The sequence below is a fragment of the Calcarisporiella thermophila genome (genome assembly GCF_041956535.1).
Source record: "Calcarisporiella thermophila strain CBS 279.70 unplaced genomic scaffold VTP21scaffold_2, whole genome shotgun sequence".
Taxonomy (NCBI): Eukaryota; Fungi; Calcarisporiellomycota; class Calcarisporiellomycetes; order Calcarisporiellales; family Calcarisporiellaceae; genus Calcarisporiella; species Calcarisporiella thermophila.
This window is the reverse complement of record NW_027192192.1, coordinates 945,945-958,816: the sequence shown is the minus strand read 5'-3', so window position 1 is coordinate 958,816 and position 12,872 is coordinate 945,945. Positions and strand designations below refer to the sequence as shown.

Sequence of the window (12,872 nt, the reverse complement as noted above, 5' to 3'; positions counted from 1 at the left end):
TCACTCTCCAATATGAAAGTAAAACAATAGAAGATAAACACACTTGTCTCACTTAGTAACAAACAAAACTGAAGAAAAAAGAAGAAAAAAGAGATATTAATAAAAAAAAATAATCGTAAAGATATACTAGCTAATCCCACCTAGAGGAAAAATAAAGGCAAACCAAGCACCATTCTCAACGCCGAAGACATAGATCCCTCTCCTCAAATATATCGAGAAAAATCAAATAAAAATTAAGTAATAAAAAAAACTGGCCTGTAAATTAGGAAAAACTCCAAATTAGAAGTATATAGAAGCTATATATAAATCATCACCATCAAAGCAATTAACGAAAGGAAAAGAAAACATAGAAGCCTAGGTAAATAAGAAATAAAGGAGCGAAATCAAGGAGTGACACTATTTCTTGAATGAAGAAACACAACTGATAGTCGAGAAGAGAATAGAGCTAGCCCTAGAATAAAAGACTGAACCAGGCAGAGCAATCAAGAAAACGAAAGCGGATCGGAAAGCATCACTTCAATCCCCTTAGATATCCCACCATAATCGAGGCTGGTGGGGCATTGAGGTTGGGGTGAGCTCCGTTGCCGTTAGCATCGCCAGCGGATGAAGGCAGAGGGGGAGTCCCGCTCCAACTGGAGCCTATCTGACTTCCGGTCAAACTTAATGCAACGCCCCCCCCACTGCTCGTGACAGCCCCACTCCCCGATACGCTTCCGGCATCGGACCCTAGGCCAAACAAGTCTCGGCCATTGCCAAGGGCTGAATCGCTCAGCGACGCGTGGTGGTAACTTAGCGGTGGAGGGTCGTAGGGAGAGAGGGTGTTGGGCGAGTTCATCATGGTGGTGGGATTGAGATCGTGCTGCTTTGGAGGTCCAATGGGGCCAAGGCCATAATCGAACTGACTACTCGATGGGGAGTATCCAGCACTGCCCCCCACGGGCGGCAGTAGCGAGGAATGGGTGGGTTCAAGGAGGCTGGATCCGGTCTGCATCGCTGCCAAATCGCCCAAGGAAGGAGTCGAAAGTAACCCCGAGTTGATCGATGGGAATCCCGCAGCAGTAACCGGACTAGGGCGGGAGGTGAGCGGATCTTCATCCATGGGGGCAGGTGGTGCAAAGGAGGAAGTGATACGTGAGAGCGAGTGCATGGAGAGGGAATGTTGAGTCATGGAGGACGAGAACCCTGTGGAAAGGGGGAGCGGGTCGGACAATGGAGGGAATTGTTGCTCTGAGGCAATCATTAATTGGGGACGCATGTTGCGTTCCAACGTTTGCGCTCCAAGCGGCGACGTTTGTGCCGCACTTCCGGTTACCGGTGAGTTGCTCGAAGATACCCATGAGGTCGGTGCAAATTTATCGTAATGAACACGTAACGCACGCCCCTGATACTCGTAGCCATCAAATATTTCTGATATAGGAAATCATTCATCAATAGGTCTGCTCCAAACGAATATAAAAATGCATTTCTTTTGCATACCGATAGCTTTTTGTGCATCTTCGGGTGTAGCATAAATCACCGTACCAAACCCTCGGCTACGCCCATCTAAGCCCGTGGCTACATCGGCTCGAAGGATATTGCCTGCCTTGCGAAATAGGTCTTTGAGATCTTGCCATTGGCATTGAAAGGGTATCTAATATTGAAGATGGATATCAACACTACATTCAAAAACCATTAAGAAAAAATGCCATTTGTACATTAGCGACAAATAATTGTCTCCCGCTCAAACTTGGCTGTGATGAGATATTCCGAGGCTAATAAAGCACAAGGACAAACACAATATACACATTAGAACCTATGGCAAAGACGGTGAAGGATGCTTGTTCAATACCCCCAAATTATATCCCCTTAAAGATGAAACGGTGCTAGACGCCTGCGATGACGCATCTGGTATTATCTGGGATAAACCTACACCTCCACTGGTGTTCGGTAGTGAAAGCGCACTACGAGAAAGCAGTCCACCATTTGCAATTGACCGATCTAATGGTATCCTCGGTGATGCTGAATTATGGATCTGACCAACACTGTCGTTGAGGATACCGTGGTCTTCCCGAACCTCTAGTATTCTGCCTTGCCAATTAAAACCGTTAAAAAGTTCTAATAAAAACAATTGATTAGATTTTGCTTCCAGAGTCTAGAAAGCTTTAATCTATGCTAATGTCATACCAATGCCGGATCTAGCGTCATCAGGTGTAACAAATAAAACCGTTCCATGACATTTGGACCGATTGTCGGGTCCCAATGCAACATCGGCACGTAGAACATTGCCAGCTTTCCGAAATAGATCTTTTAAGTCTTGCCATCGAACTCGTGGCGGGAGCTAAAATTGGCAGCGAGTAAAAATTAAAGTACATCAAATGCATTGATATCTATCAATACTCACATTGGCGACAAATAGTTGGCGAGATTGAACAGCATCCATTGTACCTGGCGAAATAGAATGTCCAATAAATGCGCGTTGACCGACCGGCGTCAACCCTGTGGACAAAGACTGGTCAAAATCGCCACCGGGAGGGAAAATGTTTTGCGTATTTTCGCTCGTAATTTTCATTTTTGAAAGCCCAGCCTCAACCGTAGACAATCCAGCGTGCTTAAAAGAGGTAGGAAATAAATGCCTTTTCACTAGCAAAAGTAATTAGAGGATCAATATATATGCATACCTCTAGATTTGTGACTATTCCAGTTCTTGCAGACAAGGGACTTTGTTCACTTGAACCGCGATACTATTTTCAAACAAGGTTAAGCCGGGCTAACTTTACATTAGGGAAATAAAACCACCTACCTCTCTAACTTCTAACCTTCTCCCTTGCCATTCGTATCCATTTAATAGATCTACAAAAGAAGCCGGAATTATCTGAAAATGCAAAATTGTTGAGAAAGATGTTCAATATATACTTATTGCATTTTGAGCATCCTGCGGTGTAGCAAACATAACAATGGCGCGACCTTTTGAACGTCCATCTTTAGAGGAAAGCACATTGGCCCGTTGAATGTTACCAGCTCGTCGAAATAAATCCTAAAAGAATCGTAGTCACGATTGTAAAAAGATATCAGCTAAACTCTATGATATATAAAACAAGGAAAACCTACTTTAACATCTTGCCATCCAGCTACAAGTAGGTAGAAGGAAATCATCATTAAAATACTATTAAATATATATTCAAAAGGGGGAAAGTTACCTGTATAAGGAAGCTAGATTAAGAGAATTGTCATAATAAGAGGTTATTAATGAATGCTTAAGTATGAAAACACTGATAAAAACACTTACATTGGCAACATAGAGCTGCCTCCCTTTCAGACTATTAGGCTCCATACTCTCAGGATATTTCTCTCCTATCTAAGCCCAGCTAGGAACCTCTCCGCCTAAATATGGCGTTAAAGTCTAGGCAAATATAAAAGAGAATTTCCTAAAACCACCCTCTGCTCTGATAAGGAACGACGTTATACAGCAGTTGATTTGCCGCAAATGAACACCGGATGCAAAGAAAATTATAGTGCCTCGTAAAGAAAAGGGTGGCTCGAACGGATAACAAAGATGATGGCCACTATTGATAATGAGAACAAGAGTTGAACTATTAGAAAAACTAATTTTATCAGAACATCAGCTGTAATATTACCGCCGCTGTAGGGGTAAGCACTCACAGATAAAAGAAAAATATGGGCAGGTTAAAAAAAAACGAATAGATGAAAAAAGGATTTGAGAGGTTCGTCAGTTTAAAGATGACAGAAAACCTAAACGAAAATGATGATGAAAAGCTACGCGATCATTAAATAGATTTAGGCCAGAAGAGGTGAGTGAAAAGAGAGGAGGTATGGGTAGAATTGATTAAAGTAATTGAAAAGAGAGGGAGAACAACAAAGTTGGAATAAACGAGGGAGTGATGATCAGATGTCAGAGACTATTCAAGAGATGCGCGTAATTGACTGGAAGTAAGTAAAGAATAAAGGATTTTCGCGAACAAAATTTCTTTATCTAGAGGGAACAACTCGTAGGAAAAGAAAAGCATCTGAACTGATGAACATCACGCGAAATTTTCCTCTTGTTCTTTCATCTCGCACGTTTTACGAAAAAACTACTTCACTTAATAAGTGCTGCGTCACTTCTACCCAGACGGGGAATCTTTGCTAATGGATCGAACCATTGGATGAGAGCGCTCAGGATAATTATAAATATATTGTATTGACTCAGTTATATTTAGTGTAATAAACGATAGAGGGAGCCTCTCCCCTTCTCTCCTCTAGCCTGTGGTGCTAGGAGGGATACACATATTGTTATTTCACATTTGTTTCATCGTTTTTTTCACCATATTTTGCTTATTTTTTCCCTCAAAGAGTGTTTTTCCCTTTTCCTCTGGAAGGATTAGAATATGCATTGCCTTTTCTCCTGCAAAAATATATCGGGAAACTGCCGATAATAGATGACTGACATGCTAATACAATTGGCGGCCTTACTAGGATCTATTCAATCAACATGTCTTAGGATGGCAATCTTTCTGCGAGAAGATTATATAATGGGAATTAAACAAGAAGCCATTTCGCTTATAAGTTGACATAAAACAAATCTGCAAAAAATCCTAATTTTTCCACATACCCTCGATCATGAAAACGCAAAGACATTGCTGTAAATGAACGTTGAGTGAGCAATGCTTTTGTAAATAAGGGTTAATCAAGAGTGGATCAGGCCCTGTTTTATATGCATTTGATTTCAATGCGTCATGATGCATAATCGTTTTCATGATCGGTTTTCCCTTACGAGATCAAAATTCAGATTAGACAATACGAAACATAAAGACCACTTTTTAAATAAAGAATCATCTGATATAAAAAGATTGAATCCAAATTCTTCCACTCTTGATACTTTTAGATAGCATACATGATACATTTTAGAGATATATTCCCATAGCGAGAGGACGGAACCATTGAAACAAATGGTCTGGTTAAGCTGCGATTCTAGCAACGGCGATTTTTACACTTGTAGAGTTGTAAATTCAATTGATTGTAATAAATGTTTATCACAATAAAAAGGATTCTGTTTTTAATCCCCTTCCATTAACCAGGATGAGGTTGAATCATCACAAATTTGCTTGAAAGTTATGGATTATGTTACTAACATAGAAATACTTTATTTAAACTGACACTCATACAGAATGCAGCTATTCACCGAAATCTTAGCCTAAAGAAATAAATTACAGTAGAGGGTTAAAAGAACTGCTTCTTCAATCATAATATAAAGAGAAGAATTAAAGGCTCAGACGCGCCCAAGGCAGATTTCTACCATGCTAAGGAGAAGAAGGTAGGTTCTTCCCACATAAAAGAGGGATCCTTCTTTTGGCCTCCCCAACGGTAAGCAACTTTTCGTCATCGCCCAAAAATCAAAGAAAGGGGAAGTAATTACCTGAAGCCGCCTGCAAATCGAGAGAAGTGTTCGTAATAAAAGTAAGAAAAGAAGAGTAGAAGAGAAAAGGAGTAAGGAGAGAAATAGTAAACAACTCACGGAATTTATAGGTGCATGCAGAATCTGCGACTCTGAAATTAAATTCCGCCATTTTTTCTCTCCTGTTCTTCTCGTTAAGACTAAAGAACTGCGAAAGATTAGGGGTGTTGAGAAGAGCAAAGGACTTTTGAGGATAACGATACCACTGGCGAAGCAACACGATCACAGCAGTATTGGCGCTTTTCAACCTGTAAAATTCAGCTATCATCTCTTCAGCCTAGAAATTTTTGCTGGTGTTAATTCCTCAAAATGTCGCGATATGCTGGTTCCTCAAGACCAACATCCCCTTCCTCTTTTCGCAGCCAGCTAACCGATCGTGAACCTGAGGTTATTCTCTCGCGAGCCGAGCTACGTGCTTCAATCGAACGCTATGAGCAACTACTTCAGGCAGCAAAGATTTATCGTACGCAGATGATGGCATTTTCGCAGGCGGCTGCGTCATTCGGTATAGCTCTAGAGCGAGTATCACGTAGTAAAGGCGCGATTGAAGCTGGTAAATATTAACCTCTGAATTTCATAAGAAATAAAATTAAGAATATTAATCGGCAATGACAAAATCGATGCATTTTAAAGGGCCTGGCTTACATGCTGCGGCTGGTCTTCACTTTATGATATCGAATCATCACCAGATCTTGGTTTGTATTATTTAAACAATATTACAGAATATCGAACTAGAATCTTTGTTAACATGTTTGCTTGGGCCTTAGAGTGATGCATTTTATAAACATTTTGAAATTCCACTGCTAGAAAATTTCGACCAACACAAATCTGCAGTTTTCGTAAGTCTTTTGTCTTTATTTTTCTCATTTTTCTTTTCCGTTATTTACCTATATTTCTACAGCAAAGTGAAGAAAATTATGATAAAGTATTGCACGTAATGAGCGAGAAAATAAAGGAAACCGAAGCTAAAAACATGATGAGTGGACGTCGGAGACAGCGAGGTATGAAAACCCTAAGTTTTAATTTATAGGCAATCGATAATTTTATTCTTCGTGTAAATGGCATTAGATCTGGTGCAGTTTCGCCGTGCGTTGCAAGATTTAACCCGACAAGTAGACGAGCTGGAGCGTGTAAAAAACCACTACTATTGCCATATGCTGGATATAGAGCAAAAAAATTTCAATCTCATTCTATCGAAAGCATCAGCAGTAGTGCGTGCCGAGGTAGATGTCTATGATCGAATCACCAATCGTGGCCTAGCAGATCCTTGTTTAGAGCCAGTAAATATAAGTTTGCTTCCAGCAATAGAGGTGGATGGGCGCTTATATTTATCCTATAGATGATTACTTCATGTCAAGATCCATTTAGTACTTATCCGACCACCGACGAATGCACTGAAATTTTTAGTGTATTGCCTCCCACACCCTTCATTTCCAACAAGCCCGAAATGATTGCTCCCCAATCTTTCCGTAGCCCGCTCTCAAGCCCTCCATTCCTTGCTGCGATCATGGATGATGATAACTTAAGTGATATATATGAATACGCCCACACAACTGCTGTGAAAGGTATCGAAACGCGTGACCGTACGGGTCGTCGTCGTGCCGGTTCAAAAGGCTCATCAATACATGAAGGGCAGGACCGGAGCTCGGATGCGGAGATATCAAATAGGAAATATAAAAGAACGAATCTCTCACCTGTGAAAGAACAGATACCCCCAAATCTTGGCGAATCACCCTCGACATATTCACAGCCCATGTTTACCGACCGACATACTACATCATCGCTTTCCCAACCTCGTGCAATCCCTACTCCTACCAGCGACAGTGAACCCGGTGTAGATGCTGAGGGAGATGAGCAAGAGGCCGAATACGAAGGTGACGAGAACGGGCTGAGACACCATTCCAATAGAGCTTTACACATTAGTGATGATTCAGAATTGTTATCTAACCGCGAATTCAACTTTGGTCAAGCCGCGGGTAATGAGGGGTTCAATGAAAATTATGGAGGAGAATATGACGACCTCTTGTTTGGAGAGAGAAATATTCCAGAGTTCAAGGGATTAGATAGAGCTAGCCTTGACGGATGATATTATTAGAGTTTTTTCTTAATACCATTAATAATTCTGTTAATGCTCCAGGTTTCCCCTGTCTATCCTTCTGTAGTTTCCTCCGTCTATTTCTATTTTATCTTGTAATGCAGTAGAAAGAGCGATTTTTCTGTATTCCCCTCCCCCCCCCCTTTTGTTGCATTTATTATACTTTTTAACCTATCAGAGTATTATTCCCCCTTTTTTTCACTTCACTTTGTATTGCCTCCCTTATATCTTCATGAGGACACTCAACTATGCCTTTTTTTCATTTTTAATATAATATAACAGCAATATGCATGATATCTAACTTCCACAATCAATACACATGTACATTCATTCCAAAAATTCGGTATACGTCATTAATCTCGCGATCTTTTCTATCAATTTTTTCATAAAACACGATTAAGATCAATAATTACATTCACACAATATTTTGCATGTTCTTCGTACGTTCTCCTCGCAGCCTTCTATTAATTATATCCCATGGAAACTATTGCTCCTATCACGGAAGAATCTCGTCTACCGCGCTTCTCCACATCCCCTGATAATCTGATGGACGTATCTGAGCTCGCTCCTCAACTTAATGCTCAGGATCTAGATGCACTCGAGCAACATCCGGATTGGACGCGTGGGAGTTCTTCCCAGTTCGATGCTAGCGATTTTGATCATACTCTTGAATTGGAGGACACCCGAACAGGATTAACCGAGCACGGCGCGGATTTGATGACGGAGGATTCGGAGAGAATACGAAGGGAGTTGAGACAGATGCGAGAAATAGCTATGGCTGAAGGGTTTAGTTTGGCGACTGTAAATGGATCGGCAGATCACCTGGACAAAGGGGGGGATGCTATGGTGCGCCCCGCAATCAATGGAACCAAGATGTTCCGTGGCACTAATTTGAATGGCGCTATGAGCTCAAATACGGTGAATGCAAACGGAGATTTATTTCGAAGGGCATTAGTAGGCGCTGTCAAAGAGAACGGAGATGTGTCCTTGAGGACAGAAGTGGAGGTTTTAAGGAGGGAAAATGAACGTTTAGTAGAAGATTTATCTCGTTTCGAAGGCGAAATCAGTAAGTCAATTGATTAATATGTATTCAAAATAGAGATTGATCATTTTTTTCTTATGCTTGCGAGCAGATAAGATTATTTCTGATAAAGAAATGGAAGTAATGAAAGTGAGGGAAGATTGTGAAAAGCTCTTGCGTGATATCAGAGTGAGTTCTCTTCGAGACTGAGGGTAATATTTTTCACCCGACTTACTGGTATGCCCCTTTTCTTTTTATCAAATTTAGAGCCAGGAGCAGGAAAAACAGAGCGAACTCCGCCGACAACTGAATCTACTTCAAGCCCAGCTTGACTCAAATCACTCATACCAGAATAAGATCTCTGAGATCAGGGAGAGACTTGAACAGGAGAAGGGTTTTGAAATAACAAGGATGAAACAAATGCTTACTTCACAAAAGGAGCGTGCACTCGAGGAACTGCAGCGAGATCTGACGCGGAAACGCATGGAGTTCGATAGGCGATTGCAGGAGGAGATAGAGGCACATCAGGATATTGCTTTAAAAGAAAAACAAGCGCGTGAAGAGTTGGAAGAAGCGCGATCAAGGATAAAGCAACTGGAAAATCAGATTGTAGGAGCAAAAACTCAGGAGAGAGAAAAGGACGAGTTGAAGGAGTTAAGGGCGTTTAAAGACAACATAGAACAGCGACTCAATGACATGATGCGTGCTCAAGGCGGGCCCTATAGCACGGATCTTTCTGCAGAAGAGGTTCTTGAATGTCTTCAAGGCCTATTTGAAGATAAAGACGCGCAAATTACAAGATTAAAAAAGCAATTGGCCTCCCCCTTCGCCTCTCGACCTCAGCAAGGGACCGCCACCTCAGAGAGAAAACTCTCTGCCTCTTCTTATGACATCGCGTTAGCGGAGATTAAAGCCCTGTATCGTGCTGAAACGGATAAGCTTCGACGTGAGCGTGATGCAGCTCGTGCCCAGCTCATGACTCAGCTCTCACCCCCTCGACGATCACCCCCCATGGACTCGAACCGGACCCTGCCCGAATTGATCAACGCTTTCCCCCTACAATTTGCACAATACCGCACCAAAATCGAAGCAGAGCATCAGCGCGCTCTCGAAGACTTACGTGCAAGTCACGATGGGACAGTTGCCGGGTTAGTGAGGAGATCTGAGGAGGAGAAAAGAGCGATGATTGAACAACATCATGCTGATTTACGGGATCTCGCCGACCGAATAAAGGAGAAATGTTGTCGGGCCTATGAGCTAGCAGTGAAACAGCTTAAAGCCGAATTAAAAGAATTCTATCAAACTGGCACTGAAGGGGAAAGACGTGAACTCCATCATCGCTCATCTAAGCGAGGACAGCTTCGAGAGAGATGATGGCTTTTTATTTATTTGTTTTTAGATAATATGAGTACTTTAACCCTCTAATTAATTCATTAATCCCTTAGAACTGTATATACACCCTCCTATATTGCCCTTTTTGTAATTATAGTATTATGTTGATGTTTGATGTTTCTGTCTTTTATTGCATAGCCATTTGATCAATCCAATAAATTACACCGCACTCTTCATACTGTTCATTGAATGAGATCAAGCCAAAAATATGTATATAAAGAGTCTTGATATTTTACAATAATGTATATAAAGTCACTGGGAGGGAGGGTAGGAGAATCACCCAATTACAAGAATTGCTCTGAACTAAAAAAAAAAATAAAGGTCTCTACTCAAACATTACGAACACATCCGCCAAGTGATTCACATCCTTAGCATATCCCGACACCAAGTCAGTAAACCTCAATCCTCCCAGCCTTTGTATTCCCGGTGTGAGCGGGAAAAATTCTAGTTCAAATACGATCTGTTTTCCAGGCGCCACCTCGCCAAGCGTATGCGTTGATAACCCATTTAACAGCACTGAGCCCATCTTTTGCTTCACTGCTGCCGAGACTAGTTTCATGTTTTCTCCCGAGCGATTAATCGCTTTCAGAGCTATTTTGAACGGCTTCTCGAGCCAAACTGCCTCGGGAACCCGAGAAACGACCACCTCGATATTATCGGCGGGTGGCGGCTTACGTGTGAGTTGGCTGGTTTGCAATCGGCCAGAAGCCCCGAATGCTGACCTCCAGGATATATCAAGTTTACCTAGCGCATTTGTTGTTCGTGCTAGGCTATCGTCGTTGTCAGAGTTGGCACGTGGTAGAAGGACATAGAGGTATTGGTAAACATCTTGCGGACCAAGGAACCCATACTCTCCCAGAACATTACGCGCTACTTCACCTTCACCTTGCCCATTATTTTTATCCGCATGCAAGTGCTCTCCTTCGACTACATAGTTCAAATCTTGGTGCTCAAAGGGCTCCGATGGCTCAAATCGCATTCGCTCCAGCTTCATTGGTACACCCGCAATATTTTGGATCTGCGCCTCGAGAAATACCTTCCCATCGGCCATGCTATTCACTTTGGTCTTCACCGCTAATGGATTCAGAGCCTGGAACTTATAATACTTTCGGAAGTGGCGCTTATCGCCTGCGGGAGATAAATAGTACATTGTACACACGAGAATGTGAACGCCAAGCTCTTTGATCTCATGCGACAAAATGTTCTCAAATGTGTGTGAAGAGGGTAATGCTTGTGCCATTGTGTCAAGAAGTGTGAAACGTTGAGATGAAGTCTGGATCTCTGCTTTAAGAGTCACATTTCTAATTTCTTCATTATCATCATTACATACACACGAATAAGCTGTGAATGTTTCTCCTAAATAAATCGTTCCGAATGCAGCTGGCAGCGTTAGTGCTCGCGACAACCCAAGACTTGCAGTAGATATGGACGAGTCACTAAGTCTCTGGGAAGTTGCTGTTGCTACGACGGATTCAGAGGGTGGGTCGCGAGAGAGAAGTGGATCCATCGCCGCGAGTTCTTCAAGAGGTGCAGAGGTTGGGACGTCACTGTTCCTCTCATGGTAATACGTCTGAACGGTAGCAAGGGTAGGCCTCGAAAGGCGCATTACCTTGAGAGAAAGAGAATGAGGCTGCTGGTCGCCTGGAGGATGAGATGACATTAATGTAAAATAGTAACGAATTATTCCGCCACGAGTTATTTCGTCGCGTCAATAGAATAAAATGTGGCTTAAAGTCATAGGGGAATTGATTTGATTGTGAATGACCTTCAAGGGTATATAATTGAGATATATTGTAAGCTACTTGTAGCCATTTCAATTCACTAATACCTAAAAGTTTACCTAGTCAGAAAGGATATTATCATGCATTCACGAGTTGTAAATATAATTCTCATTTAAATTAGAAGAGGTGTGAGAAAGGCACAATATGAATCGGCACGCTTTTCTTCTTTCTTAGACATCCATTATTAAACTCTCAGCTGAGTGATAACCCCTCCGGCCCGCTATGAAGAAGGGAGATGGTGAATGCAAATATACGAGATAGCAACAAGAGCGTGCCAAGCGACAAAGCATATGCGGCACTGGTCAAGTAAGCTTACCATAAACATGGAATAGAACCAAAAGGGACAAACAGAGACAGTTTCTAACTAACCTGGTAATCATTGTTCCAAAAACTAAACGTAGTTGTATCGTGGGTATTTTGAAAACTGAAAAGTTAAATGACGTAAACGTATCTGTTACTTATGTGAAACAATCGGCCGCTAAAACTTAAGAGCAAATGCGAAGTGCTATAATTTACCAGGGGCGAGATCCTTCAGCTAGCTCCTTGGATAGGCTGGAGGACCCTTCAATTTTCGCCCAGTCAGTAAGATAATAAGTTTGTTGAGAGCTTTCACAAAAATAGGATTGAACCCTTGGCGATATTTCGGCTCACACCCATTTCTAGCTAGAGGTATTCCTAATATTCAGTGTATGTTGCCAAAGTATGATGATATCTCTTTGATATAAAGGGTTTTTCTGTTAAATATTCAAAAGGTTTAGCTCCAGAAACCCTACTTGTGAATTCGGCGCAATCCATCACTCAAATTGCCATCGAGTAAATAAAAGGAAGGAAAGAACGTACAATGAAAGTATATCCACGTGCGATCCTTTCGGCCGCTAGTCAGGTGGATGTCCAAGCACATCAATTTAGTCTGTCTAGCAGCATAAACTTTTAATGTGTTAAATACGAATTCTTAACTCCCTATTTCTCAAACTTCGTCCCAACTTTCTTCGCCTTCAAATATTTAATATTTATGAGGAAGTTTAGCCATTCTTAATTCAGTAATGAATCTCCAGCTCTACCGCTTTTAAATAAATGAAATAGGGCGAAAGGCTAGGGTATAAAGCTCGGAACATCCTGAGAGCAATGCTCGGTTGAATGAGTCGAAGACAT

At 41.7% G+C, this 12,872-nt stretch overlaps 4 protein-coding genes across 4 annotated transcripts; 2 read left to right on the top strand and 2 right to left on the bottom strand.

The window, feature by feature from the left end:
- Positions 1-511: 511 nt before the first annotated feature.
- VTP21DRAFT_4496 (uncharacterized protein) lies at positions 512-3,310 on the bottom strand (the record flags this gene model as incomplete). Its single annotated transcript, XM_069394913.1, has 12 exons — positions 512-1,407; positions 1,477-1,630; positions 1,695-1,751; positions 1,829-2,094; positions 2,164-2,317; positions 2,381-2,587; positions 2,658-2,720; positions 2,780-2,829; positions 2,893-3,013; positions 3,088-3,107; positions 3,177-3,189; positions 3,266-3,310. The coding sequence occupies 12 exons, from the start codon at positions 3,308-3,310 to the stop codon at positions 512-514; spliced, it is 2,046 nt and encodes a 681-aa protein (XP_069256104.1).
- Positions 3,311-5,740: 2,430 nt separating this feature from the next.
- On the top strand, positions 5,741-7,517 carry VTP21DRAFT_4495 (uncharacterized protein; the record flags this gene model as incomplete). Its single annotated transcript, XM_069394912.1, has 6 exons — positions 5,741-5,984; positions 6,065-6,126; positions 6,199-6,270; positions 6,333-6,432; positions 6,500-6,711; positions 6,771-7,517. The coding sequence occupies 6 exons, from the start codon at positions 5,741-5,743 to the stop codon at positions 7,515-7,517; spliced, it is 1,437 nt and encodes a 478-aa protein (XP_069256103.1).
- A 486-nt stretch (positions 7,518-8,003) lies between these two features.
- VTP21DRAFT_4494 (uncharacterized protein) lies at positions 8,004-9,921 on the top strand (the record flags this gene model as incomplete). Its single annotated transcript, XM_069394911.1, has 3 exons — positions 8,004-8,592; positions 8,660-8,736; positions 8,815-9,921. The coding sequence occupies 3 exons, from the start codon at positions 8,004-8,006 to the stop codon at positions 9,919-9,921; spliced, it is 1,773 nt and encodes a 590-aa protein (XP_069256102.1).
- Positions 9,922-10,264: 343 nt separating this feature from the next.
- VTP21DRAFT_4493 (uncharacterized protein) lies at positions 10,265-11,599 on the bottom strand (the record flags this gene model as incomplete). The annotated part of the gene is made up of 1 exon (XM_069394910.1): positions 10,265-11,599. One exon carries the CDS (start codon positions 11,597-11,599, stop codon positions 10,265-10,267), a length of 1,335 nt encoding a protein of 444 aa, XP_069256101.1.
- Positions 11,600-12,872: the final 1,273 nt, after the last annotated feature.